Here is a 26,196-nt window from a genome sequence, read left to right on the forward strand (position 1 = left end):
AGCAGACAGGATGTAGATGATGCAATATCCATGGCAAATTGAATGTGAAAATAATTGTTGTTGCGTTTCGAACCCGGGAACCTGCTTATTGTGGCCGAGTCTTGGCGAAAGAAATAGTGATTTGCCCACTGCGTAATGCTCCCCCCGCCTTCATCGTTGCAAATTCTCGACCACTTTTTCACCTCGATCTTCATCCACCACCATCAATTTTATCACCATCATCCATCGCCATTCGCTTTCCTTTTACGATCCACCAATTCTCGCCGCTTTGGGGCCATATCGAATACTCCTTCTCAGTAGCAAAGCAAGCTCTAACGCCGTCGATACAGACTCTTCCAGCCATGGTCGTCGAGATCCAAACACCCTGACTCATTCCTCCATCACCTTTTCCTGACAAAAGATCGGGTCACGTGTATGACCATGTAACACCAAGCCATCGAACCTTGACAGAAACCCTCCGTTCACTTGTTCAACTACTCAACTCCTAGCTTCCACAATGCCTACTCTCAAACCGCCACCGCCAAAGCCTCGTGCCGGACAACACCGAAGAGCGATCCCTCGTGGTCGTATCGAAGGCTTGGGCAGCCCGGGCCCAGTATCATCAATCCGGGCGACCACACCTTCCTTTCGCCGTGCATCAACACCAAGCATACAACGGCCGGTTGGAGGGAAGGTTCTCAAATGTACCAACCCAACTTGTCCCAATCCTCATATCGTCGAGAGCGAGCAAGGTCTTATTTGTGACACTTGTGGTGCTGTCGCTTTAGAGGAGTCCGGCCTTGTCAGCGAACAAGGCTTCGGCGAGACAGATTCTGGAGCAATTACGGCTCTGGGTGTCCGCGTCAATGAAAACCAAACACATCAGCGCACCTACGCACCAGGTGGTGCCCTCGGCAATGCCGGTCGTGAACCCACCATCAACAGAGAACGGTCAGAACAACAAGCCAGGACGATCATGCAGTCCTACCAAACTCTCCTGGGAGTCCGACAGGCCGAGGTGGACGCAGGCTTACAATTATTCAAGCTTGCTTGGGGATATTCCTTCGTCCAAGGTAGAACCATCGATAGTGTCGCAGTGGTCTGCCTCTACCTCGCCTGTCGACGCAAGCACGAACAGATACAGAACGAGCGCCGTCCGATGTACAGCCTGATGTTGATCGACTTTGCGGAGAAACTCAACATCGATGTGTTCTTTCTCGGCAAAATGTACTCGGACCTTGTTCGCAAGTTGTACCTTCAATCGGATGGCAGCATTAAAGGGGACGTGTCGTCCGACCTATTGGCCATGGGCCCGGAAGTGCTCGTCAATCGATTTGTGGACGAGCTTGAATTCGACAAAGCTCACCGTGACAAAATCAAAATGGATGCCATCAGAATTGTTCAACGTATGAAGCGTGACTGGATGTCTACTGGCCGACGACCTTCGGGAGTTTGTGGTGCGGCGGTCATTCTCGCAGCTCGGATGAACAACTATCGTCGCACCACAAGAGAAGTGGTCTTGACTGCAAAGGTCACCGAGATCACCATTAATAAACGCCTTGAAGAATTCCAGGATACGGCAAGCAGCAGGCTCTCAGTATCACAGTTCAGGGACAATACGGTTCTCGACGCCCAAATAGCCTCGGACCCTCCTGCCTATCAACGAGCTCACAATCCTAAACCCTTGAAGAAGAAGCGTGGTCGACCTCGAAAGATCCCTCCACCAGAAGCAACTGCGGAACCGGAGACAGGATCTTCTGTCGTGCAAGAGACTGGTGACGGAGGGCCACCTCTCAAACGTGCCAGGGTGGACGCAGATGGATACAAGATTCCCGACATTCCTCAGAGACCAACACCAATCGATCCTGCCCTGACCCGGACCGATGCTGGTGCTCCTGCCGCTGGCCCTACATCTGATGAGGATCCTGCACGAGCCCCAGAAGTCCGCCGCCGAAAACGAACGTTTGTCGTGCCTCCACCTTCCGAAGCTGAACTCGCCATTGAGAGCGAGATCGAGCAAGATATACAGCTTGCCTTCCGAGACAACCCTGAGCTCGCTCCAAACCGCGTTCAAAATAACGATACCCGGCCTGCCGATGCCGATCATCCAACTCCGGCGCCCTTGCCCTTGCCGGATGATGGCGGCGACGCTCTCAATCCTCTTGGACCGCATCGCAAAGACAAGACCCCGGGGCCCCGTGTCGACTCGGACGCTGGGAACACTGGCTGTGTGTCGCTTTCTCCGACCATCAGACCCGAGGAGTTCGACTCGGACGAAGATGTGTCAATGTGTCTTCTGAGTGAGGAAGAAAGTACGATCAAGGAGACCATATGGCTTGCCATGAACGGGGACTGGATCCGAAAGAATCATTACAAACAGATCAAGCAACAACTCAAGGACGACGAGTTGCGCGCACGTGGCCTCGATCCCGCCAAGGAAGCGCTGAAGGAGAAGCTGGCCAAAGGTCGACGCAAGGACGGTACCAAGAAGCCTGGCCGCCGAGGCGATGTGAGCTACTTGGATGAACAGGCCAAGGCGGAACCCGGGCGTGGAGACCGCGAACGCAGTGCCGCAGAGTCTGTGCGGAAGATGTTCAAAACTCGGGGCGTCTACTCGAGGCGGGTCAACTACGACGTGCTCGACTCGATCTACGGCATCACTGGAGGAGGCGACGACGATGATGCGAGCGGTGAGTCCAGAAGTGCCAGCCGAAGCCAGAGTGTGGCCAGTGACATGCCCCGGGATGCGAGGGAAGGTAGTGTCGCGAGCAGCGTTGCGTCGACCACCCTCGGACCCGAAGGGATCTTCCGCGGCAACAGCGGTACGAGTGGTAAGAACAGGACCAAAGCTTCCTTCGCCGCGGAACGACGGGAGAGAAAGAGACGTGAGCAAAGCAGCAGTCAAGCGCCGCGAGATCTGCGAGAAGGAAGCAACGTTTCGGATGCGGTGAGAAGCAGAAGTCCGAGTGAGGCAGCACCCGGTGTTGAAACCCACGAACGGGTGGTCGTCAAGAGGAAGCGTGAGGCGAGTGGATCAAGTTCTGAAGCTTTGTTGGCTGCTGCGGACGAAGAGGGAAGAGATGTCGAGACTGGACGGACAGTGCCACGGCATCAAGGACATCTGTCGCCACCGGCAACGCAGAATCCAGAAACGGCACCATCGGTTGGTACTTCAAGTGACGTACCGATAATTGCATCCTCTTCTTCGCAAGGTCCACAACAACAACAGCGTACTCCTCCGGCCACACAGAGTCAACAGGGACCATCACCTGTTCATGCAGATGGTGGCATCCCAATCGTCGCATCCACACAAAGTCAGGGACCACCCGGCGTCCGAGTCACTTCCGACATACCGGCCGTCGGTTCCTCATCAGTGGCTGTACAGAAGCCTCGATCGCCGTCATCGGCGACCACTGGTCCTACGACACAAGTTCGGACGGGGACCAAAGGCACCACTGCCACCGTCGCGAATCACTCTTCTCGTATTGGTCGTCAAGAAGCAGAAAAGACTGGCGATCAAGATGGTAGCGATGACGATGAAGATGAAGAGGATGAGGAAGAAGATGATGACGACGAGGACCTTGACGATGACGATGACGATGATGAAGAAGATGCAGGAGAAGATTATGTCCGGGAGATTGATGATGGTGATATTGACGCCGCATTCGACGGACGGTACGGTGATGATGGTGATGAGGATTGGTAGTAGATTTTGGTCGGGGGTGTTTTCGGGTTCACTGAAGTGGTGGTCGACAAACAACAACAAACATGGGACACCAGTGGACACCCCAGGACGACAGTATTGGCGCGCGAAAGAGTCCCCCAAAAACAGTTTCACACATGTAACATGTACAGAGTAGACTTGGAAAAATACTACTGCCGTCAGGCGGGTGCAGTACAATGCTAGAGCAGACTCATCACAATGAATCAAAAATTATGACACAAACGTACACATACGCAGCACAAGAGTCAAGGGTTTCTTGGATAGATTATCAACTCGGCACTCATTCATTGACGACGTGAAGGAAAAGGATACCTCGATAGTGGACTACTCCTACTTTGAACAATCAGATATAGGATCCCCCCTTTTCCCCCCCCTCGTCAGTAGAGAAAATATTCCTGCGCGGGAACCCTTGCGTCCTTGAAAAGAACAAAAACCACACAAGTTCAGTCCTTCTTCGTTGCCTAGGCCATGCCGGAAATGGATTCTAGGTTTCCTCACTCTCTGTACGGGAGTGTGCATGTCTGTGTCGTTTTGGACCGGCATCGGCGGCGGCACCACCACCAGGAGGAGAGGGACTTGGTGGATATGCCCCCATACAGAAGTTGTAGTGGCCAACAAAAGCACAACCAGAGGTACAACTTACAGTACGTGTTCCCTCTACCGATCGCCGGCACTCCTCGTGCAAATAAATAGTTGAAGATGTGAGAGATTCCGTGTTTCTCGATCAACAACGATGATATATCTCTGGTGCGTATCCGTACGGAGCACCGTAATAACAAACATCCTCCTCTTCCGGTACCCGAATCATGCGTTTGAGACTTCCAAAAGACACCAGGGAAACCCCCGACGGTTTTTTCCCTTTCCACCACTGACTTTCAAGAATGAGTTCAGGGGAGACTTGGCTCGTGTATGGTGTCGCATGAATCCGTGGATCTTTGGCTTTTGAATTCGTTGTACTTTCAATCCTCATTCTCATCCTTCTCGTCAAACTTGTTGACTCGTCAATGATCTCTGCGCAATGTTTTGTTGTTCTTTCTGCACACTCCGTACAAGGTCTGCCCTATTTGCGTGTCTCTCATAATATATCTCATGTCTGATCTTGCCTCGGTCCTTCGTCCGATTTCCTCTTTTCCGCGTCCGTGTCCCTTCTCGTACCGCCTCGAGTCGGTGTCGAAGGCGCACTTCCACTCCCGGTGACCAGGTCCACAAAACTCATCCGCCTCACCCTGTCTCTCAAACTCGGAGCGCGAGGTCGATGCTCACCCCTCGCCCGGCCACCAAAAAAAGGGATCTCGTGGTAGATGACTCGGCCGACGTAGAGACATGCGTCGTAGAGGATGGCTAGGATCCAAGGGAGGAGATTGATTACGGCCAGTAACAACTGTTTGATTTCGAAGAGATTGGGTCAGCGAAACTGGTGGGTAGAGAGAAAAGAAAATGCTCAAAAGGACAGACCAAAAACAAGCAAAGACAGTTCTGGGTCAAGGAGAGGGGACGACTTACAAAACCTCGAATGATCCAAGTTTCATAGACGGTCAAATGAGTAGGAAGGATAGAGTACCAAGCCATCCCTTTCCCACCCTCTTTCTCTCTCTAGAAAGGTGTTTTTTGTAAAACTCGGTATTATTATTCTTATAGAAAATCCATTCAACCAAGCCAGTCCGTCACTTTCTTTATCGCAAGCTGAAATTCGTCAAACGGCGACAAGAGCCAACAGTAGATTGGCGTCTCTTTTCCCATTCGCGAGGTTCCCCCCGGTCGTACGGGAAAGGGCGGCAGAGAGAAAAGCCGTCGACGTGCGTGTTGAGGAGTAGTGATAGATAGAGGGTGAGTTGTCTTGCGAGAAAACGCTTTCTTGGTCGGATAGAACGGACGATCGGTTTGGACCCGAAGGCATGTGAGAGAATTACTCGAAAAAGAAGGGCAGGCAATCAACAACTGCAACGTAAGACCTGGCAGGTTCACACAGCCCACACGAAGCAGGATAGAGCCACGAGTACAAACGGGCCTATGCACGTCGCGTTGGGTTGCTCAGCACGGCTCGGAGTAGAGTACAAGTGTCTCTTCTTCAAGTTTTGTTCCTGAGTCAGGAACCCTGAGAACAAGCGAGCGAGCGAGCGAGCGCATGCTTGATTAGCGGGTTCCTCTGCCTATCGAATTTCAGCCTCGTAGCCTTGTCCTGACATCATGGTCCACTGCCCTCCTCTACACTGGTCTGAGAATGAGGTGCTTTATCAGTGTACAGTACTAGGTATCGCATGTTTACAAGGTTATTCCGTAGAGGAAACATCTTTTTGAACATAATTTTATCATTGATCATTCAACAATTGCTCTCATGAGATCTACAACGCCCCCTTTTGAAGCCTAGCATTCCTTATCTGACACACATTGACCTCCCCTGCGTTGTTTCGAAACGATTGAATAGTAGGAAATAAAGCAAAGCCAACTGTTTTTCGGGTACTTCTCATAAATCTCTTTTTTTGTCTTCTTCTCGCCCTTTCTTTTTCTTTCCTGCGAATCTGAAAACCCAACAACGAGAATGATGGAAAATACCTGCCCATACCAGGGAAGTCAACAGGAAATAATACCTTTAGTTTAGATCAACGCCACATGATTGATCCGCATTCGTACATGGCTCGCCTGCAAGATAGGTCCGCCCATAAAAAACTCGACATGTTGAAACAAGATGTTCATGTCCACCGTGATCTCATCAAATCATTACCTTGCGCCTTTTGGAAGCAGTGGGTGTCGATGCTTCGGGAGTTTGAGGTTGAGTAGGATCCCACATTCGTTGCACTGGGGTCACGCCCTTGTAGTGCGAAGAAGTGTAGGGGGACGCGTGATTCTTGCGCCGTCGCTTGTTTGGTGTTGGCGTGGCGAACGGCGAGTTGAACAATTCGACGTGACCTCGCAGCTTCGGTGTGTTGTCAAGCACAGCAAATCTGGCTTCAGCATCACGTCGGAATGCCATGATATTGTTGCTGAAGGGCGATGCCTGATTTCTCACCTCGCCTGAAGCAGAGAGCTCGAGCTTGGGGGGCATGAAGATTGGTGAAGTTGGTGCATCACTGTCATCTGTCTCGTCATCAAACTTGATCACATCGCGAAGGTCCATCACGTCTTCTCCAGTCTCCACGATAGGGCGAAAGTTCTCCTCCAAATCATCTGGGTCGATGGCAAAATCTCCAAGCACAAAGTTTGGGTTGGGATAAAATGCTTCAAGAGGTCCGATAGCCTGGCCAAGATTGGCAGGGTCGTTAATGGCAGAGTTGAGACTCGCCAGCATGATGTCAGCACCTGGAGCTCCAAGAACGCCAGCATTGGATGTGTCAGCATCGCCGGCGTCGCTGTCCTCGATAAGTTCAGCAAAGCCAATGTCCGGGCTAGACGTCTGCGAAGCTCCATAACGACGAGCAAATTCTTCACCTAGCAGATGTGGGTTTGTCATGAGAATGATCTTTCCTGATGGATCGAGAATGCCAGAGGTCTTGTTGCCATCGTCGATGAAGATACCACGAGGAGGGCCTCGACGACGAGGCGTCTTCTTCGATGCCTTCTTGGCAGAAGGAGATGTAGATGGTGAAGATCCCTTCGGGGGCTCAATATCGTGCTGCGTCGGCTGACGAGGTTGAGTTGGCAGACAGTCATCAGTCAGGTCAGCTACGTTTTGTCAGTCACATATACATATGCACAAATGAATGGCAACATACAATCATCGTCGTCGGCCAGACCTATGAATCGCCTCTCTGGAATGCTGGGAACCCCAGATTCTGGAAGTGCTGAAGGAAGCAATGCACGAGTAATGGTCGGAGACTCTGACATACGCGTCAAGAACAGGCTGGGGTCATTGTCTACGGCGAAATGCACATGGCGCTCGACGCCTGTATCACCGCTCTCACTCTGCGATGACGGGTAGCGCTGAATGCTGGCATCGCTGTCATCACCAAAGCCATAAGCGGACAAGCCATCGATCTGGTTCAGAAGAAAGTCTGCGTCGCTATTGCCTTCTTCCGACAACATGGCAAGCAATTCTTGTTCTTCAAGACGGCCTTCGTCCATTTCAGCATCAGAATCGCTGATATCGTCAACCGCTTGATAAATGTCATTTTCGTCATCAGAATCAAACACCTGATGCTCGAAGCGTTTGCGGTTTTCTTCTGGTGAAAGCATAGGGTCGTCATCTTCCTCATAGTAGTCTGCATAGTCACCAAACATGCTGTCGACACTGGGAGCGACAGAGATGTCATCCCTGTCACGAGGTTCTACCTTGCGCCCCGCCCCGTTCAGTGTGCGAGAACGAGACGGGGCCGAGACAGCTGGCAGATCATCTTCATCATCAGCCTCCTCTTCGTCGCTTTCTTCATCCGAAGCCTCGTCTCCCGTCTCGGTCCCGAGGTCAGTCAACGATGACTCCGAGGATGTACTTGCAGTTCGCTTGCGTTTCTTGTTTGTCACTGCTTGTTTGCGCGATGGTTTGTTCTTCTTTGCATTGGGTGCTTGATATGCATCAACTAGACGTTGCTTGAGATTGGGGAATTTGGGTGTAGCCACCACGGGCTGGCGGCCACGATTGCTGCGGTGGTAGAGACGAGACATGGTTCTTGAGATAGTCGTCGGGGAGGGATAAGAGTAGGTATTAGGAGTTGGTGACGGAGAAGTGAGAAATGTGAGAGATGGGTGAGGGTGAGAGAGAGAGGTGAGAAGTCGTCCAAAGCACCTTTAGTCGCTATAGACTCGTGGGTGCTTTCTTTGGTTGTGTGCAGTGCAATTTCGAGAGCAGTGATGTCTAAATGAGCTCCTATGCGGTAGAGCTCCCGAAAGAGATTTGATATCGTAAACGAGGATTTGCTTGGGCTGCCTGGTGAGAAGAGATCGAGAGACCCTCAGACGGACCGAGGGCCTCCCGAGTCACCTAGAACGCAGCGGAGGCCATGAGCAAAATGTGATCCTCGTACGATATGTTGAAATAATGATACTGGTGCACTGAATTAAGAATATGGACTGGCTGGACTGGTGGTTGTGGTGGTTTGGGAGTAGGGAAGAGAGAAAAGAAGAGGAGAGGGAAAAAGAGGTTGACATATGAACTAGTAGTGAGGGCGAACAGACACTGCAGAACTGCCCCCCACCGCGGCCTTTTGGGGCTTTGCGTAGGGCCCTCACACCGCTATTCTCTGACTATCATTTAGGACACTACTCTACTACGCTCTCTGGTTCTCAATTGGTTCGCTATTTGCACGGAATATGTTCCTCTACATCCGGTGTCATGTCGGTGACTCGTACAGCACTTGACTCGACTCATTTGTGCTCCTTTGGGTGGCATGTTGTTGCTCTCGGGCTCAAATGCAAAAATTTTGGTGGAAAAAAAGTTCCCCGTCCAGAGCGGAACTTCATCACGTGCAATCCGGCAATTCCGCCAATGAGAGGAGTGGAAAATCCAAAGTGAGTCAAGGCGCTGAGAGACTAGAGACTCAACGAGTAACGATTGAATTGTATGGCGTAGTGTACGGAGCACAGTCGAGATAAGGGTCCAATGAAGCCCCTCGCCTGCGCTAAACTTCTGGATAATGAAAATGGTGTACAGCATGAGTACTCGTACAGGGTACAGGCCACCTACCAGGCCACCTCTAGCCAGTCACCATCCAACATCAGACCAACCATCGTTCGAATGTGGACGAGGCTGACCATCCATGCATTGTTCATACCGTCAAAATACATCTGGACAATTAATTATTGAGTCACAAGTTGGCCTGGCGCTTTGTTTTTGCTTCTCTGCGCCTTGGAGACAGTCCAGCATCATGCTGGCTGGATGATCCGAGTCAACAATCGACCCCGCCAACCTGAGCCCCTTTCGCCCACCGCCCATCGCCCAGAGCACCCACTGCGTCAATACAACCAGTTGTAAAATCGGAAATCAGACCCAAAACACTACAGAATCGTCTCAGTAGCCCAGAGCAACTCCAGTTCTCCACAATCGACTTTCACTCGTCATAATTACACCCTCCAGTTGTTGTCGTCGCTCGTTAATCGTAACAGGATCGAAAAAGATCGTCGTAGCTCAAGCTTCTTTCTCTTCTCGTTTAGGGAACCGTGACCGGAGGAACAATTGCCGGATCGACTGGCCCCTCCGCCACGGCATCTTCCTTCAGAGCTGCTGCCTTTAGAGCCTTAACCTCTTCGACCCCGGCCTTGACTTCTTCGATGGGCGCTCCAGCTGCTGCTGTTGTAGTTGGAATCGCGCCACCATGTTCGGCTTTGAATTCTGCGTCCATCTTTTCCACTTCTTCTTCTGTAAGATTGCGCTCCTTCTCGAGTCGCACTTCTTTTCCTCTCTTGTGACAGTACCAGAAAACGAAGAGCAACACTTTGCCAATGATGTTAGCATCGGGGTCCAACGCCGAAAAGTTGGAAAGAGTGCCACTTACCAAATAGTGCCAGCGACCATAGCACGTTGGCTCCCATAAAGGCCGGAAACCTTGCCCGCAAGTAGCCGATGATGGAGCGAAGCATTCCCGCAATCGCAGCCGGCTTGCCTGTCAATTCTTTGAGCGATGGTGTCTTAAACCCAAGTTTCGAAGCCGCTGCAGCAGCTTTGCCAGCATTTCCCACGTTCATACCACTCTTAGAAGCTCTCTCCGCTGCAGCTGCCATGATTTCCGGAGCAAGCCCTTTCGTCATCGTCTCTGGCAACTTTTCAATGAGCTTCTGCAGAAACGCCGGCAAGGAATTGAACGTCTTTTGCAATTGTCGATCGCCATTCGTCAGAAGCTTTTCCAGATCATCGTAAGCTGTCGGCACTCCGTTGATTAGATCTTTGAAGACGAGGTTGAATTTCTGAAGTAGTTCTTGAGTCTCATCACTAATGGAGAAGACGCGATTGTTGATGGCAGCCAGGTTGAGCCTTTCGAGGACAATGGTCATGTCCTCCTCTTCTCTCTTGGCTTCCTTGACCTCTTCACTGTCTTCCTCGTCCGCCTTTTTGAGGTTAGCGACAATGTCGTCGAGTCCGGCGGCAGTGGCTTCACGTCCCTGTTGCCGGATCTCCCGACTGTCGCGTCGAAGCCAGCTCCATGTGGCCTTGGATTTGGAAGGCGCAGATGCGGTGGCATCTGCACTTCCCACATCATCCTGAGTCATTAAGGGCTCTTGACTAATCTCATTTGGCGTTTCTGGCAGAGGAATATTCTGAGCGCCATCCATAAGGGCTGTCTGAGCATCCTTGATCGATGCCATCACATCCGGCCGAGCAGGCAGGGGAGGAGGATTCTCATCAGCAGATGTGAGTCGATCCAGGAATTGTTCATCTTCCTCGGAAAGAACAGGAGTCTCGGACGGCTTGGACGTGGCCAAATGGGCCTTGGCCTTGATGTAATTGATATACTGCATAGCCATGGTTGGCCAACGATAAACCTACCAAGAAGGGTTGCAGGAGAAAGGGGACTTAATTACGACAAGGTAGTAAGTAAAGAGAATAGGTATAAAAGAAGAATAGAATAAAGGCTCTTGCGACCGAAATGAGGTCTATGCAATTCACCTGGATTGAGGATGGTGTAGGAGGAGGAGAAAGAGTGGGAAGAGCGGAATGGTGGTTTGCGCCACGACAACGTCATGGCCACAGTTCAAGTTTTAGGGACATTTTGTCTGCACTGCCACCACTACAGGCCACATCCCTGCACGGTTGCCAGTATTTAGTCAAACATAATATCATCTTCTGCTAGTCCTAATGTTGCGAGCACATGTTATAGAAAGTGGGTTCACCAATAGAAACATGTAACGAAAGGCGACTGTACTGCAGGCGATAAATTGTTAGAGCCTCGTATTTGGCATGACGAGAGAACATCCCCGATATTGTAGATATTGTAGATGTTGTAGATATTGTAGATATTGTAGATATTGTAGATGTTGTAGATATTGTAGCGACTTGCTGGTAGTGACCAGAGCACGAGGTCGACAAAAACCAACTGCTTATGTACCTACCTAGGTCCTGAATGACTCTACAGCGACATTCGAGGTAGTGAAATTAAGGCAAAACATGCAAAGCAGCAGAGGCATCAGATGTGGTCACCTCGCACTTCACTGCCCCGTCACCCAACAACAAATATATGTGGCAGCACGCGTTCTCACCGTCAATTTATCACTTTTATTCTTGAAATCTCTCTTCTTTGCATCCTCTTCATGACTAGGAACCTCGCGTTGATTTCTCAGCTCCTTCTCTTTCACAACGACATCCAGCATACCTTGATTGTGAACGGAGCGACAACATGAATCTAGGTGCGCAAGCCATCATTCCTATGAGACCTAGGCCCAAGCCAACCAATTACCCACGCAAACGCGGCATCCCCGTTGTCGTCACAAAGCAGAGTAAATGTCCACTACCGTACTTTGCTCATCAACAGCTCGATCTCGCGTACTTTCCCCGAGGTAACGTCCTCCTCAACCACGGCAATCTTTGGGTGTAGGGCTAAAAGTCTTAGATATCGGTCTTCCAGTGGGTCGTCCCAAGGCTGAAAATGGCGACAATGCCGCCTGGGAAGATGACGATAGCGACAATGGTGCTGATCTCGAATCAGATGCAGGAGAGGCAAGTAAACCGCTCGAGTGTCCGAAAAGGAACCACCCCTTAACAGCTGTTTAGAGACCGGCACGGAAATCCAAAGCTCGTCGCAAGACTGACTTTATCGGCAGCGATATCAAAGCTGCTGATGTCAAGAGCATGAAGATGCGAGGTGGCCGTCCCGCGATTGCCAAAAAAGTGACGGCGGATCTCGACTCGGACGATGAACTGATTGTTCGTATGAAGGAGGCACGTTTCTTGGAGAGAGATATTGCGCAGGCCCTTGTCGACCAAGGCCGCATCGCATACAACCCAAAAACCATTGGTACTCGCTGGAGACGCATCAAAGCCAAACTGCAAAAGAGACAGGACGATCTGTTGGATGCAGACTTGACTGACTGGCATGATGGAGATGTACGTGCGACTCACCTACCACACTTCGACACCAACTGACAAGGCCCTAGGACGATGTTCTACTTCAAGCTGTAATCAAGGCGGATGCAGAGGTCGACAGACTCAAGGCTGAGATCGATAACCGAAAATGGCGCATGGTAGCTGACTGCATGAAGAACATGAAGGTGAGAGCATTCTGTCGTGCGGCGTGCTTGGATTAATTTGTATCAGCCTGTCATCAACTTCTCCCAGAATGCCTGTCATTCTAGGTACGACGCGCTCATGGCCGGAAATGCCAAACCTACTCCCGAGTCTATACCCAACCCAGGCCCTGAAGTTCTGGAGCGGATTCAGTCTCGTATCAACAAAGAAGCTAGACTTGCCAAAGATCAACAACCCGATGTGCAACAGGCGAATATCGCAGGCAACGCCTGGAGTTCTCGTCAGCGTCACTATTTTTAGTGAGGTTGCGATCACCCAGTGAACCTTGCGAGATGTGCTGATCAAGGTGGAAGGAAGGCTCTTGAGCATCGTTGCCATGCATAGATTGATCTAAACGGTGGGTGCGTTGTTGCCATCTTTTCGGGGCCTTGAAATGCCTACAGGAGCGAGCATTCGATACTTTGAGATTTCCACAGCGAAGAACTGGCGGACAAGAGGGTGCGGCTGGTTACGTTGGCTGGGCCATCTGATGCTACGAGAAGTGGTCATTCTGTGTATGTACAGCGCCAAACAATTGAGTCTGGAGGAAGACATCTTCGAATGAGGATGCAGAACCTATGACATGCGGCTGACGCGCTTTTTGGAGACTTTCGACGCGTGCACTGAATATTGTGGTCATCTGACCGTGTCAACAATGATGAATCTTGCATCAAGCTAAACGGGGTGTCTTCATCTCTTCCCGTCCCCCTTCGACTCATACTGTTCCTCCAAGCCCTCGGTAAGATGCACAAGTGCCTGGAATCTGCATGCAGCAGGTCGATCGTGATTCGGCCACGCAGCATCGTTTGTATGGCTGCCTTCGCCAAGGCTCCCAAGCGCCCGCGCAACGCTCGGTAGGGTATATATTGTATCAGCCTCAGGACCCTTTCCCGCTTCTTCCTCTTCGCTTCTTCACGCACCGAGCAGGCAAATTCTACACGCTTTTGGTCATCAACTGTCCAAACCCGTCAAGTTCTCTAGTGTGGTCTTCATTGGCTGTCCGGCTTCTTTCGTCCGAATGAGGCTGGCAGGCGAGGGAGTCATCCTCGAGAACTTCGCAGCTCCGACATCACATGGTCCTTGTGTGTGAATCAAGCGTCAAACCCAGAAAACCTATCACGCTCTTTACTCCAGTCATAGGTTCTTCAGCCGTTCTTTCTTCCTCTTCCCACCCCGTTCGTTGATTTCAGAGTACTCGACAATCGTTTTCCCATGCGCTCTTTCGACAAGATGTTCAAACGATCATTTAATACCCGCGATGGTCGCATCATCAAGTCGAAACCCATCAAGAATACTTATCCCGAACATGTGAAGAGAAAGATGCAGGACACAGTGGACGAAGGCTCGGCGGTGGCAAGGTAGGCAGAAGATCCCGACCAAGCGCAGTTAGTCAATCACTGACACAGACCGTCCCTTAGTACACTGACGAGTCCCATCGTTACTCTCGTGGTGGGTCATGAACAGCGTCTTTTCGCCGCTCATGAAGACGTCCTCTGTCATTCCGCCTACTTCGCTTCCGCCTTGAAAGGCAACTTTCTGGATGGCGGCTCGAAGCGAGTGGAACTGCCCGACGAAGAACCTGAAATCCTGTCCTGTGTGCTTGAGTTTCTGTACAAGGGTGACTACTATCCACGCTTGCTGCACAACAAGCGCCGAAACACTTGGGATCTCGAGGATGCAGTGCAGGATCTGAAAAATGGTGGTCGCGGAAACGCCGCTTCGACAATCTTCATTCCTGACGTGGGCGATATCCTCCGAGATACCGTCATCTACTGCGCTGCCGACAAGTATGGCCTGGAGGAACTGAAACTCCTTGCTCTTCGCAAGCAAGGCCTACAGTCCGGAATCCAGGTCGACGTGATCTTACGATCTGCTCGGTACGCGTACCAGAACACGCCGGACACCGAATCGCGCCTCCGCGCTCATTACCTTGCTCTGATCATTCGAAGTCGCAAGACTTTCAAGAGGAGTGGAACCATGCAGAAGGAAATGGAGCATGGGGGCAAATTGTTTTTCGACCTCTTTGTGGCCATGTGCAACCACATCGACGACATTGTCGAGATCAGGTAAGACTAAAAGGATTACTTGCTGCTTTACTTTGCCTTGCTTTGCGTGGCGTACTTGATATGTTTTGACTCTTACTATCGCTCTTGCAATTTGTGTCTGTTGTGCCCAACAGCTTACCTGTGTCCTCTATACAGCAACAGCCGTTCTCCCAAGGTCATCTGAGTGGTTTCGCCCATACCACCGAGACAGGATCGACATTGGTGCTGACGTAGGAGAGTAAATGTTGTTTCTGGCAGATTGTGTTTGGAACAGGGTTGAACAAGTCACCGACGGACGTGCGACTGGGTTCAACAAGAATAGAAAACTTGCTTTGATAGCATTTTTTCTTTTTTGCATCAACTCCGCTTCTCTCGAGGTTTGGCCGCCAACTTAACCAAATGGTTCATCGAAACCCTACTCTTTCTAATGAGTCCACAGCCTTTCATTAGGGTGTGTGACTGGCGCAATCTGCCTTCTTTCGGCTCTTTTTTGGAACAATGGTCAAAACTACACACATAGTTTGCGACTACAATTCGCAACTCCTTTGTTTGTATCGATTAGTTTCTCGACTCGACGTCGACCGTTCTGCTGATATATGGGGAAACTGCCTTTTCATTTCTGGTCTTGATGATTCGGAGATGGAAAGACCTCTTGTGATCAGATATAGGAATTTGAGATATTCAGCCACCTCTACCTGTTCTTCGCTTTCTTTTTCCATCTTTCTCATGATCATTGACACTTGAACAGCAAGAGGCACGTGCATGGTTTTTGTGAGCCCTGAAGCATGTGAAATCATGTTCCTGGCCTCAATAGCCTACAAATTTCCCTTCACTATCAGCATTTGCACCTGCATCACTTTCTCCCATTTCATCTTCAAAAAGCACATCGCTCATCTATCACTTGTTCATTCCTATCGCTGCGCATCTGCTTCGCATCACTTTTATATCATTTGCCTCTTGATCATCATACTGTACACATTACCTTCTTCTCATTGATATCTTCTTCATTCATTCTGTCTCTTGCTTCGGTTTCCTTCAATATCCCTATTGCTCTTACACATAGCACAATGTCCAACTACTTCGACAAGTTACCATCACCACGGACAGCAGAACGTACACGACGTCGTACGAATTCTATCACGCCATCGCCGCCGCTATCACAGTTCGCCGCTGGACACCGAGCAAACCAAGACACTGACACCGAAGCCCTCTTCTTCGCTGACCCATCTCAGCCCGACCCAATGGTTAAAGGACCACATCACCACAGCGCCGAGTATCATCGCCGCCGCCGAAATCACCCATACGCCTCGCCTCCGAGATCACAACCACAATCGCAACGACATTCGTTAGGACAAATTCCTACAAGCCCTGTCGGCCAGAGTAAGAATGACGTCCATGTTCACTTCAAGACCGAAGCGGAGCAGGAGTCCATCTCACGCATCCCCATTGACGAGCGCGTCTCGATCTTCGTGGGCCAGCATAACCAAATCTTCACGGTATCTTTGGAAAGTCTGGACAAGTCGCCTGTCCTGAAATCTCTAGTGTCTCGACAAGGAGGAGAGTACAACGGCGGCAGCAAAATCAATATCAATAGCAGTCGCAGTGGTAGCGGCACCGGCGCCGAAGGCACATTCATCATGCACCCCAAACTCACAAGTATCGAGCCGGACCACTTTGCTGCTGTTCAACAGTTTCTCCTGGCCGACGAATACATCCCTGCCATCGTGTCCAACTATGCTGGAGAGGACGACAGTAGTGACAAAAGTGTCCTCCTACCCAAGACGCTCGACGGTGTCGACAGCCCACAAGACTACCGAAGTGAGACAATTCGAGCGGCACACCTGTACGTCCTGGCGAAACGGTTGGGAATGGCCAGTATGGGGCAGCTCGTCAAGAGGAAGATCACAGAGTGCGGGTACGCAACGGCCTCGGTGGGTGTCAAATGTTTGCTCGACGTGAGTATGGTGGTCTTTTCGCGTCCGGACGATGCGGACGGTGGGATTTAAGTTGTACAACAATCATCTACCCCGAACCACAGCCAAGGAGCCAATGCAAACAAGAGGAAGAGGAACAACCACAACAGTAATACCAACGCGAAAGACCAGCTTTATAACGGACGCAGCGATGACACAGACGCACTTGAAGAATGGCTGATAGGTGTTCTCGCCACACGTTTCCAAGCCATGATGATCTCACACGCCCAGTTGTTCTTTAGAGTCGCAGGTCATGGGGCTGCGGTTCGGCGACAGTTTCAGAGAAGAATCCTGGAGAGACGAATGGAGGCGTTGAAGACGCTGGGCGACGCGGTCTTGATTGAGGATGACGAGTAATTCGGACACATCTCATTGCTCGTCTTGAACATGCCGTCGAGGAGATCGAAGATAGCATTGATGACAGGAAGTGGTGTGGCAGAGGGGAATAGGATATAGGTGGGAGGCTTTTGCATCTTCGAGGCAAATTCAGTGGTAGGAATGTGGTCAAGGCTCGAATGGATCATGAGTTGAGGGATCACTGGAATATGGAGACTGGTTATCTGGAGGGATGCTTTGGCGCAGATTCTGCGAAAGAAAACGAAGAATTTGGATTGTCGTGATAATGGATATTCTGGAATCTGCTGGATTCTCTTGACTCTTGACAGATATGATGACCTTTAATTTCAAGCATAGGAACGAATAATTCACATTGCCGGTTTGAAGTATCAGACAGGTGATATAGAAATTGATCGACCTGGTAGTATTGCTGTCAGTGTCATGATTCGTCGATTGGATTGTTACCTAATGGGAGGACAGGAAATGTATGTGCTTGTAGACAAGACAAGGTATGCAACTTGAGTAAGACTATAGGGCCCAATGTGAAGGTACATGTACCAAGGACGTTTGCCCATGATTGTGCATTCTTCTCCGTTACCTGGCAGCGAGGCCATCATAACGATGAAAAAAAGAGTCCTAACAGATGCAAAGCCTAAAAGAAAAGAAATTCAATCAGTAAAATGTCAACAACGTCTGGAGGAAAGAAGGGAAGAGATGATGATCCAAAAAGAAAAACCCCTTGTCACAACTTGAAATGCTGTGATGGTTGGTGGTGATGGCAATGATCAAACCAATGAAGGTTTGATCAACCTCGAGCCCATAGTCATGGCAAGAAAATGGTCTGCACCTAACAATGCAAGGTAATACTTGTCCCGAGAGAGAAGTGTTGCCCTTTTTTCCTGCATGCCTTACAGTAAGAGGCCTCACTTCGGCAAGGAAGTACTTTTTTTTTTGCATCAAAATATTCCTGGATTGCCATCATCATGAGAAGAACCCCCCGCAGCGAATCCCCCCCGAAGGAGCTAAAGACCACCAGCGAGCCGTAAGGACAGTCATCGGAGGGAATAGCCTTAGCTAAAAGGCGCATGCAGGTCGAGGAACATCCAAACACCTACTTGGGTGCAAACAATGCCGAGCAGTGATGCCGTCAAAACGGTACCCCATCCTAGTCACGACCCCCTCATCAGCTGGGACAAGACATGGCGTCACACTGATACCCTTTTGCGAGATGACTTTTTTCTTTTTGTTTCGAATTTCGAAAGATGAAAAACCGAAAGTGAAAAAAAGGAAAAAGGCTCGAGGTTTTTTGTCCCTTGTCAGCGTCGGGAACTGGTAATCTCGATCGATACATCAGAGACGCAAAAGACCGAGAACCCTCACCAGCAAGTGAAAAGAAATCTCGGATTCTCTCTCTCTCTCTTTTCCTCTTCTTCATACCTCCGTCACTCCTTTGTCCCGGAAAAGGGAAAGAGAAGGACAGGAGCGGAAAAAGAACAAAAAGAAAAAGAAAATCAACAAAATTTGTGTGTAGCTGGGACCATCTCTATCTCCTTTTGCCAATGGGGAGACCGGACACACTGGAGCAAGATTTGATGTCTATCATGTCGAAGCCAACCCAGGAGAGATTCGAACTCTCACTTCAGTACACCTACCAAGGTAGGCAACTGCGTCATAACCATACTAGACCACTGGGTTGGAAGACCATAGTGTGTGTGAGCTAAACCAGATGCCCGAACGAGACGTGAAGAGACAAAAAAAAAGAAAAAAGAAGAAGAGAAAATCGAGGGAAGGGCAGGTACTTGTAGAAACTTTTTGCGGGCGGTGAGGGAAACGCTGGAGAAAACGGGCGGTGACGTGTCAAGGTAGGCAGACGCGTGGAGGAAAAAGTCTTGAGGGAAGAAAAAGTCATCGTTCAAGAGGTCGGCGTTAATGTCTTGAATGATCATTGAAGTCACAGTGTAAGATTGAGGTTTCTTGGTTCAATTCAATAATGACAGCGCGACGAGGCTGTAGCGTAGTGTTGGCAAGGCTGCGTCTCCTCAATGCGGACAATTCTTCCCGGTGTGGACTTCTCACCAAAGTGTGTTTGCTTTGGATCGGCCTCCCATTCGGCATCGTTCATTTCGAATTCAGTCAATGGCAAGGGAAATGATGACATGACTCTCTGTACCTGACTCATGCCTAGAGCAACCGGGACGATATTTGCCCCAAGCACGGTTTAACGCGCCAAAGTTGTGTGGATGGGCTTATTTCAAGATGAATGCAAGGTGGATCGATTTGATCTACAGTTCCTCTGGTTGTTGTCTAGGCTATGTGCTCATCTGATATTTGCTTTCTACAGGTCAAACAGCTTCATTACGGCTTCCGTGTAATTGCAGCTTATTCCCGCTACCTCCCATTACAGCTCTTACAAAAGAAGAGCAACTGCAACTCCACCCAACAAGCTGCTGATTCCAACACTCAATGGCATTGCTGCAACACCAGTGTAAGTAGAGCTTGCGGCGCCACCAGTGGCAGATGCCGTGCTCGAAACGCCAGGCCCGGATGTGGAGGTCGCATTCGAGACGGCGAACGCAGGCACACCGTCTCCATCGGTGCCATTCCGAGGTGGAGCAAAGCCGGCAAAAGGATTCAGGACATTGTCAATGAAGATGATGACACCTCCAGCGGCCGTGAGGTCGGTATAGCTGACTCCTGCTTGATTGATGTACCATTCCTCATCAGGCGTCATGGACACAGTCAAGTTCTTTCCTTGCAAGGTAGTCACTTGAGTTACTTCTTCCAACTGCTCAAAGTCCCAGACTTTGCCAGCGACGACATGGTATCGAAGAACTTCAACTAGTTCCTCGGTGCTCAGCTTTGACAGGGCATCCTCGACGGCGTCGAACCCATCATTGACAGGGACAAAGTATGTTGCATCATGAAGTTGGTCAAACTCCTCTTTCAGTCCTGCTTTTTCCAGCGCAGCAACAAATGAACTGCCGTTGAAGTCGCCCGAGGTGACGGTCTCGGACATGGCCGGGGGGATTTGCAGAACGCCATCGATGACATAGATCCATCCCTGATCAAAGGGAATGGATGTGTGGCTGGCCTCCGGTTTATAGTCATTGCCTCCATAGAAGCCGACCAGGTCTTCATCATCGTCCCAGTAGAACGCGACGTGCTGTCCACCAGTCACGTTGGTGTAGTTGCTCGAAGTGAGGAGTGTCGGTGCAACAGTATAGTCTGTGATGTTGCCGTAGCCGCCGTTGATGACATGGTAGAGAAGCAGGTTCAGGAGATAGTCGGTGCCGGCGTCTTCGAGGGCTTGTCCGCGTGGTCCAGCTAGAAGCTCCGCAATGGCAGTGTCATTTGGGGCGAGAACGGTAAGATTTGTCTTTCCAGATATAGCTTCTAGGAAACCAGGGACCTGTCCAACGACTTCACCAATGGTGGAAGTGCCGTTCGTCGAGTTGAGGACCGTGACTAGGTCACCTGACTGCGCAACAGCAATTCCTGCCAGGGCGGCGAGGAGAAGACCAATGACTGTCATTTCTACGGCTTGATGAACTTGGGAAGCTTCAAAGGTTCGAAATCTGCAACAGAAATGGAAAGTCACGACGAGATATGGGACGAAAAGGAGGAGGAAGAACGGGGGCAGCACGTAATGTATTTGAGCAATTTTGAGCAAGACCCTGCGGTCTGAGGCAATGAAACATCATCACATCTCTTCATCGCTCCAGGATCAAGGACCAGAACCAGCATGCCGACAAAGGAGAGATGACAAGCGAGGACTCAAGCCGCCAGCCGGTGCTTTCGAAGCGTGACCATGAAAAATTGGCTTGACCTTGGATGGAGCTTTTCTCACGAGAAATCACTCTAAAGGATAAGAGTCGGTGTGAGTGTTCTTGTTGAAGCTGGCCTTGCCAAAAATGACTTAGGTCTCGAGTAGAGTTATTACCTGCCTCGCCTTGAGGTTTTCTTCTTTTCACCTTCGGAGGGGTGTGGGAGAGAGCCTCAAATGTCCGAACCTCTTCCGGGGCAAGTGCTTAGAACCTCAAGCTTTACGCGCCGAAACCGGATTGATAGCTTGATAGGGAGGGAAGAAACTTGGCACGCAAGCCACCGAGTACCCATGATCACGAGAAGAGTGAAGTTGCAGAGAAGAACAGAGAAGAAAATGGACTGTTCTGGCCTTAGGCTGGACATTAGGGTTTTTCTGGCAGAAATTATCAGATAATCATTATCTGATAAGATTAGACATCGATCCGCCGATAAAGAATCCACAACGACCAACGCACGGCCAGAAACATGTATCGACAACGGCCAACCATGCGTTTTGGGTAGTCGCCTACATCGCGCAAATATTCTCCAGAAAATCTTGGGACACTCCACCTGACCGGTCGACCTCGATATCGCGGATTCATTCTTTCTCAGTCCACCTGCCGATTGCAAGATGGATCACCATGTGCGGTGGTCCCCGGGTCTCCAGCCTCCCACTGTGGTACAAGCCTGGCTCGTTCCACAAAAAATCCCTGCCTCGCTCGAGCGGAAGATCGAGGAAGTCGCTGAGAACCAGGGTCATCGGCAGCGTCAGTTGCCCGATACAATGAATGAAGCACGAGGAAAGTTCCACAACATCTGATGCACGATGCACTCGGCAAGAGCCTGGCCACGCTGCAGCCAAACAAGACCACACGGGAGAAATAGTCACAAGATCCGCTGTCACTGGAATAGCCACCAAGAACACACGAGACGTTCCCTTGGACAAGCTCATGGAAACTTGTGATTCTGCCCCTCCTTGATAGACTGGTAACAAGCAGCCTTGGCTGCGGTATTGAGCCTCACGCTTTACGAAAAATGTCGTCTGCACAAAAACCCTTTTTGGCAGATCATACGTCGATCTACGCTAGTAAGTTTTATAGCAAGACCAACAGCATTGAAGTCTAATAGCGAGGGTATTTGTCCGGTATCGGTGTTTCTGACAGTGCTCCCCTGTGGTGGAGATCCCTTAAAGATTTTTTGCTGAAGTCGTGTCAAAGCGTAACAGTGTAGCACAATATGCTATCTGTAACCACATTTCATTCGCACAAGGCCCCAGCGAGGTGCATACTGGCCATCCCAGGCAAGCGAGAACTTGAACCTTATAGCTAGTGAACAATTAGTGGGAATCCTTCCCCATCACACCACTGGCAAGAGTCTGGAATGGGACATGCAGAGCCGACGAGAATCTCAATCGGTTCTTTGCAGATCTGGGAGAGGGTCGCATACAGTTGTGCAATGGGTATGCTCGGGAAGCATGTCCCTCGCGCGTAGGTATGTTCCCAGAGCAGTTTTTTTGCGCATTTCCAGCCCACCGCGGCGGTAAGTATTATATTGTCTGGTAATCCACGCATCTCTACTCGAAGGGTCTCATCTGTCACAGTTTTGGTCGCCTTCTGATACTATTGCCAGCTTGAACCATCCCGACTTTCGACATGAGGGTTTCCGCGCTCCTTCTTGCCCTCTCGGGCTTGTCTCTTGTCTGGGGTAAGCCTTCTGACTGCGTAGAGGGCCTTAGAACAGCTCTTGCAGAGGTCAAATTCAATGTCAGTGATGCAGAAGATTACTGGGGGAATCTGTGCGTCAAAGACATGATTGTGAGATCAATGTGGATTGCAGCAAAGCTATATGTACGTGTACCTTTCCCTTCCAGTCTATCCTGCTCAAACCGGAAAATGTCCCGTATCGCACCAACCAGTCAAAGTAGCGTTCTGATATGCTGTAGTGCACTCCTGTCGAAATCATAGCGGGCTCAAAAGCATTCGGAGATGAATGTGTGGAATACGGCTCGGTCGAGTTGACGCCGTACTCTAAAATGCTTCCTGATCTCACAGAAGACTATATCAACTCCCTTCCTCTTGTTGAATACAGTGACATTGAGGCTGGTACTGTTTGGAATACATCTATTCAACTGTCAAAAACGGTGGTGAAGGCTGGAGTTGGAACTTATGTATGAGTTCCTGCAGCCCACGACTCGCTTAGTATCTTTCGATTAACGAACAGCTAGGGTATCTTCAACCTTGAATACATTCTTCACGCAAGATACGGGTGCAGTTTTCTCTTCTTGCCCAATCCCTTTCGTGGAAGAATACTTTACTGATTCATTTGTATAGCTGGGCTATATATGGATTCTGGGGAGGCCTTCTTCTCATTGGAATCATCAACCGGTTCATCACACATTTCACCCAGTCTCGTCATATCAATGTCTCATCCGATCTGGAGGGAGGCGAGATATCAAAACAATCAAATTCCGTTACCGCTATCAGTTCGATCCACCACTGGTTCAGAGCGCACATCATCATACCTGCGACGTACGGTTCGTATCACAGTCGGCCGCTGCTGTGGTCGACCATCCCTACACGTATGGAGACGATAGTCGTCTCGTGCTTCTACGTCATGACATTCATCTTGTGTTGTGTCGGCTATTATATTATCTACCCAAATTTCTAGTACGTTCTTGCTTCTGCTCCCTTACTTTGGCCTCCACTGACCTTACCATAGCTATACGAAAGCACAGCAAGGCTGGCGGTATATTGGCGATCGCACCGGCATTCTTTCATATGCTTGTCTGCCCTGGCTGTGGCTATTTTCTGGAAGAAACAACGTCTTTTTGTGGTTGACCGGTTGGAGCTTCGGGACATTCAATATCTTCCATCGCCACGTTGCCCGCGTTGCCACTATTTTGGCCATCGTGCATTCAATCAACTGGTCTGTTTTGGAAGGTGGCGGTAAGTACACTCGCATCGTTAGAATTGACATTGTCATTGACAAGATATCAGCTGGATATTTTGCCGAGTCATGGAAAGAACAATACTGGTATATGGGAGGCATGGTAAGCTAATTCCCACCGATCTCGGCCAGGAATAATCGTACTGACCCGAGACAGGCCACTATTACAATGAGTTTGCTCCTGGGGTTCTCTGTGATGTGGTTCCGCGTCAAGTCTTATGAAGTGTTTCTCCTGATTCACATTGCACTTTCTGTGATAACGCTTGTTGGTTTGTTCTAGTACGTGTGATTCCCCTGTGCTCATGAGCAGATTCTGACATCCTTCCGACAGCCACACAAAGATCTTCAATGGCGAGTACGATGGATATCTCTGGCCCCCAGTGGCAATATGGTGCTTCGATCGAGCAGCTCGTATTTTCCGATGGCTTTACTGTAACATCCATGTGAGATCGAAATCTGTCTTGACAACCAAGGCTTTGGCGACCTACCATAAGGACGGCGACTTTGTCAGACTCGAAATTGTCCCTGGCTCTGATTTCCTGAAGCCAGGACCTGGTCAGCACTACTATCTGTACCAACCGCTAAAGTGGAAAGGCTGGGAGAACCATCCTTTCACCTTGGCATCATATGAGACAATTGGGAGAGCTGGTGCAACGGCAATCGTGGAAGCAGATGCTCCAAAGGAGGCTGCGGAGAAAGAAATCCAAATCCATCCTGGCAGCTCTGGCTCCAGCACTCCTTCGGAGAGTGTTCCCTCACAGTCACAACAAGAAGTCACCGTCTTCCCTGACGCAGCAGGTCAGCAGAAACTCACCTTCATTGTACGCCCATTCGGCAGTTGGACGAGGCGGCTTAAGGATGAATGCCTCAAGTCACCAGATGGGGTCATCACGCCCAAAGTCTTCATCGAAGGTCCTTATGGCGAACGAAGCCCCCTCCCCTCGTATGAGACCGTCATTTTCATCGTCGGAGGCAGTGGCATCGCTGGAGCACTACCGTACATGCAACAACATATCAGAGCCAGAAACCAAAGTGCTGAAGATACTCGCGACGGCAAAAAGGTGACGACCATCACGAGAGACATACATCTCGTCTGGACCGCGAAGCAATCTGCCATGATTCGTGATGTGGCGGCACGAGAGTTACAGCCCTTCCTCGGACGCGAAGACATCCACTTTAACTTACATGCCACCGCCCGCAAGGAGGTCGTCCATGGTAGTGACTCAGACAGCCAAGTCAGTTCTGTGATTGAGGCGAACACAAAGCTGGCTCCTGTTATGAGTGCCACTGGGCAACTCGGCATAACATATGGCCGCACTGATATTAAAGCATGCATTTCGGAGATCATCGACGAGGTCAACAATGCCGGGTCGAAAGGTGGTAGAATCGCCATCCTCACATGCGGGCCTGCAGCTATGGCGGACGATGCCAGAGCTGCGGTGCATGTTGCTCTGAAGCAGGGCAAGAGAGGTGTTGAGTACTTTGAGGAGACATTTGGGTGAGTTATCCTTCATTTACGGCTTTTTTCATCATGATTGATGCTAACGGAAATCACAATCAGCTGGTGATGGAAAATGTGTTAGAAAGGAAAACCCCCGTATTCGTACTCGTACTCGTTTGGACAACGCCCATGAAGGACATAGATGGACACGTGCTCTCAAAGCCTGTCGGAACGGATTATCTATTCGGAGGAACAGGGGGTCGCATATGGCGCACCCAATCAAGTCCAGAGTATCGGCCTCAAAATAGAACAACCAATCAAGGCTCCCTTTACGCGCCTGCGCTCGACTTCGTCTCGTTCGTTTCTTTCGCTGCATCTTCGCTTCCTCATCTCACCATTGGTTTTCGTTTCGCCAATGACTGTTCATGCCGCCATTTCAGATGTGATAGATCTGGACAACTTACATTTCCTGCTATCATTAGGTTTTAGACGCCGGCCAAGGCACCTCTTCTCCCAATCCATGCCGATTGGATGCATGTCCTGCACATGGAGCCATCCCTCCTTCGGCTCGTTGAACCTGCAGGACTGGCTCCTACTCAACATGCTCTTTGCTGACCCTCTTCTTAGGATGTCCTTTCTTCTCTCTTGTTCTCGTTCTTCTTGTTGTGTCCTCGCCTTCATTTTCTTTCTCTGCCCGGCTGGTCCATGGTTTTACGTTACTGCGTTGCTGCTGTTTACGTTTTGTTTCATTCTGCTATCGCCTTCGGCAGCAGGTCTACCACTTCGGCCGTTCTCTCTTAGCC

General features: G+C 50.2%; 8 protein-coding genes across 8 annotated transcripts; 4 read left to right on the forward strand and 4 right to left on the reverse strand.

Annotated features, from left to right (window-relative positions):
* Positions 1-195: 195 nt before the first annotated feature.
* PV06_02341 (uncharacterized protein) lies at positions 196-3,914 on the forward strand. Its single transcript, XM_016403012.1, has one exon. The coding sequence runs from the start codon at positions 497-499 to the stop codon at positions 3,683-3,685; it is 3,189 nt and encodes a 1,062-aa protein (XP_016266909.1). The 5' UTR covers positions 196-496; the 3' UTR covers positions 3,686-3,914.
* Positions 3,915-3,941: 27 nt separating this feature from the next.
* Positions 3,942-5,800, reverse strand: PV06_02342 (uncharacterized protein). The gene is made up of 2 exons (XM_016403013.1): positions 5,207-5,800; positions 3,942-5,084 (listed from the first exon to the last, which is right to left on the reverse strand). The coding sequence occupies exons 1-2, from the start codon at positions 5,270-5,272 to the stop codon at positions 4,791-4,793; spliced, it is 360 nt and encodes a 119-aa protein (XP_016266910.1). The 5' UTR covers positions 5,273-5,800; the 3' UTR covers positions 3,942-4,790.
* A 192-nt stretch (positions 5,801-5,992) lies between these two features.
* On the reverse strand, positions 5,993-8,734 carry PV06_02343 (uncharacterized protein). Its single transcript, XM_016403014.1, has 2 exons — positions 7,414-8,734; positions 5,993-7,363 (listed from the first exon to the last, which is right to left on the reverse strand). Exons 1-2 carry the CDS (start codon positions 8,297-8,299, stop codon positions 6,414-6,416), a joined length of 1,836 nt encoding a protein of 611 aa, XP_016266911.1. The 5' UTR covers positions 8,300-8,734; the 3' UTR covers positions 5,993-6,413.
* A 463-nt stretch (positions 8,735-9,197) lies between these two features.
* Positions 9,198-11,238, reverse strand: PV06_02344 (uncharacterized protein). Its single transcript, XM_016403015.1, has 2 exons — positions 10,126-11,238; positions 9,198-10,064 (listed from the first exon to the last, which is right to left on the reverse strand). The coding sequence occupies exons 1-2, from the start codon at positions 11,090-11,092 to the stop codon at positions 9,781-9,783; spliced, it is 1,251 nt and encodes a 416-aa protein (XP_016266912.1). The 5' UTR covers positions 11,093-11,238; the 3' UTR covers positions 9,198-9,780.
* Positions 11,239-11,961: 723 nt separating this feature from the next.
* On the forward strand, positions 11,962-13,109 carry PV06_02345 (uncharacterized protein; the record flags this gene model as incomplete). Its single annotated transcript, XM_016403016.1, has 5 exons — positions 11,962-12,121; positions 12,175-12,285; positions 12,358-12,668; positions 12,719-12,832; positions 12,879-13,109. The coding sequence occupies 5 exons, from the start codon at positions 11,962-11,964 to the stop codon at positions 13,107-13,109; spliced, it is 927 nt and encodes a 308-aa protein (XP_016266913.1).
* A 557-nt stretch (positions 13,110-13,666) lies between these two features.
* On the forward strand, positions 13,667-15,587 carry PV06_02346 (uncharacterized protein). The gene is made up of 3 exons (XM_016403017.1): positions 13,667-14,206; positions 14,267-14,914; positions 15,050-15,587. Exons 1-3 carry the CDS (start codon positions 14,061-14,063, stop codon positions 15,075-15,077), a joined length of 822 nt encoding a protein of 273 aa, XP_016266914.1. The 5' UTR covers positions 13,667-14,060; the 3' UTR covers positions 15,078-15,587.
* A 3,872-nt stretch (positions 15,588-19,459) lies between these two features.
* Positions 19,460-20,898, reverse strand: PV06_02347 (uncharacterized protein). The gene has a single exon (XM_016403018.1). It carries the CDS (start codon positions 20,732-20,734, stop codon positions 19,610-19,612), a length of 1,125 nt encoding a protein of 374 aa, XP_016266915.1. The 5' UTR covers positions 20,735-20,898; the 3' UTR covers positions 19,460-19,609.
* A 1,760-nt stretch (positions 20,899-22,658) lies between these two features.
* On the forward strand, positions 22,659-25,520 carry PV06_02348 (uncharacterized protein; the record flags this gene model as incomplete). Its single annotated transcript, XM_016403019.1, has 9 exons — positions 22,659-22,853; positions 22,949-23,173; positions 23,231-23,271; positions 23,337-23,672; positions 23,725-23,951; positions 24,003-24,055; positions 24,110-24,231; positions 24,284-25,450; positions 25,514-25,520. 9 exons carry the CDS (start codon positions 22,659-22,661, stop codon positions 25,518-25,520), a joined length of 2,373 nt encoding a protein of 790 aa, XP_016266916.1.
* Between the last annotated feature and the right edge of the window lie 676 nt (positions 25,521-26,196).

The sequence above is a fragment of the Exophiala oligosperma genome, assembly GCF_000835515.1.
Source record: "Exophiala oligosperma strain CBS 72588 unplaced genomic scaffold supercont1.2, whole genome shotgun sequence".
NCBI lineage: Eukaryota > Fungi > Ascomycota > Eurotiomycetes > Chaetothyriales > Herpotrichiellaceae > Exophiala > Exophiala oligosperma.

Bases quoted from the DNA above. Each gene is read 5' to 3' on its own strand.
- PV06_02341 (XM_016403012.1), top strand. From the start codon at position 497: ATGCCTACTCTCAAACCGCCACCGCCAAAGCCTCGTGCCGGACAACAC.
- PV06_02342 (XM_016403013.1), bottom strand. From the start codon at position 5,272: ATGGCTTGGTACTCTATCCTTCCTACTCATTTGACCGTCTATGAAACT. The intron at 5,085-5,206 runs GTAAGTCGTCCC...GAAATCAAACAG, and splicing joins CTTGGATCATTCGAGGTTTT to TTGTTACTGGCCGTAATCAA.
- PV06_02343 (XM_016403014.1), bottom strand. From the start codon at position 8,299: ATGTCTCGTCTCTACCACCGCAGCAATCGTGGCCGCCAGCCCGTGGTG. The intron at 7,364-7,413 runs GTATGTTGCCAT...GACAAAACGTAG, and splicing joins TCTGGCCGACGACGATGATT to CTGACCTGACTGATGACTGT.
- PV06_02344 (XM_016403015.1), bottom strand. From the start codon at position 11,092: ATGGCTATGCAGTATATCAATTACATCAAGGCCAAGGCCCATTTGGCC. The intron at 10,065-10,125 runs GTAAGTGGCACT...TCATTGGCAAAG, and splicing joins ATGGTCGCTGGCACTATTTG to TGTTGCTCTTCGTTTTCTGG.
- PV06_02346 (XM_016403017.1), top strand. From the start codon at position 14,061: ATGCGCTCTTTCGACAAGATGTTCAAACGATCATTTAATACCCGCGAT. The intron at 14,207-14,266 runs GTAGGCAGAAGA...ACCGTCCCTTAG, and splicing joins GAAGGCTCGGCGGTGGCAAG to TACACTGACGAGTCCCATCG. The intron at 14,915-15,049 runs GTAAGACTAAAA...TCCTCTATACAG, and splicing joins GACGACATTGTCGAGATCAG to CAACAGCCGTTCTCCCAAGG.
- PV06_02347 (XM_016403018.1), bottom strand. From the start codon at position 20,734: ATGACAGTCATTGGTCTTCTCCTCGCCGCCCTGGCAGGAATTGCTGTT.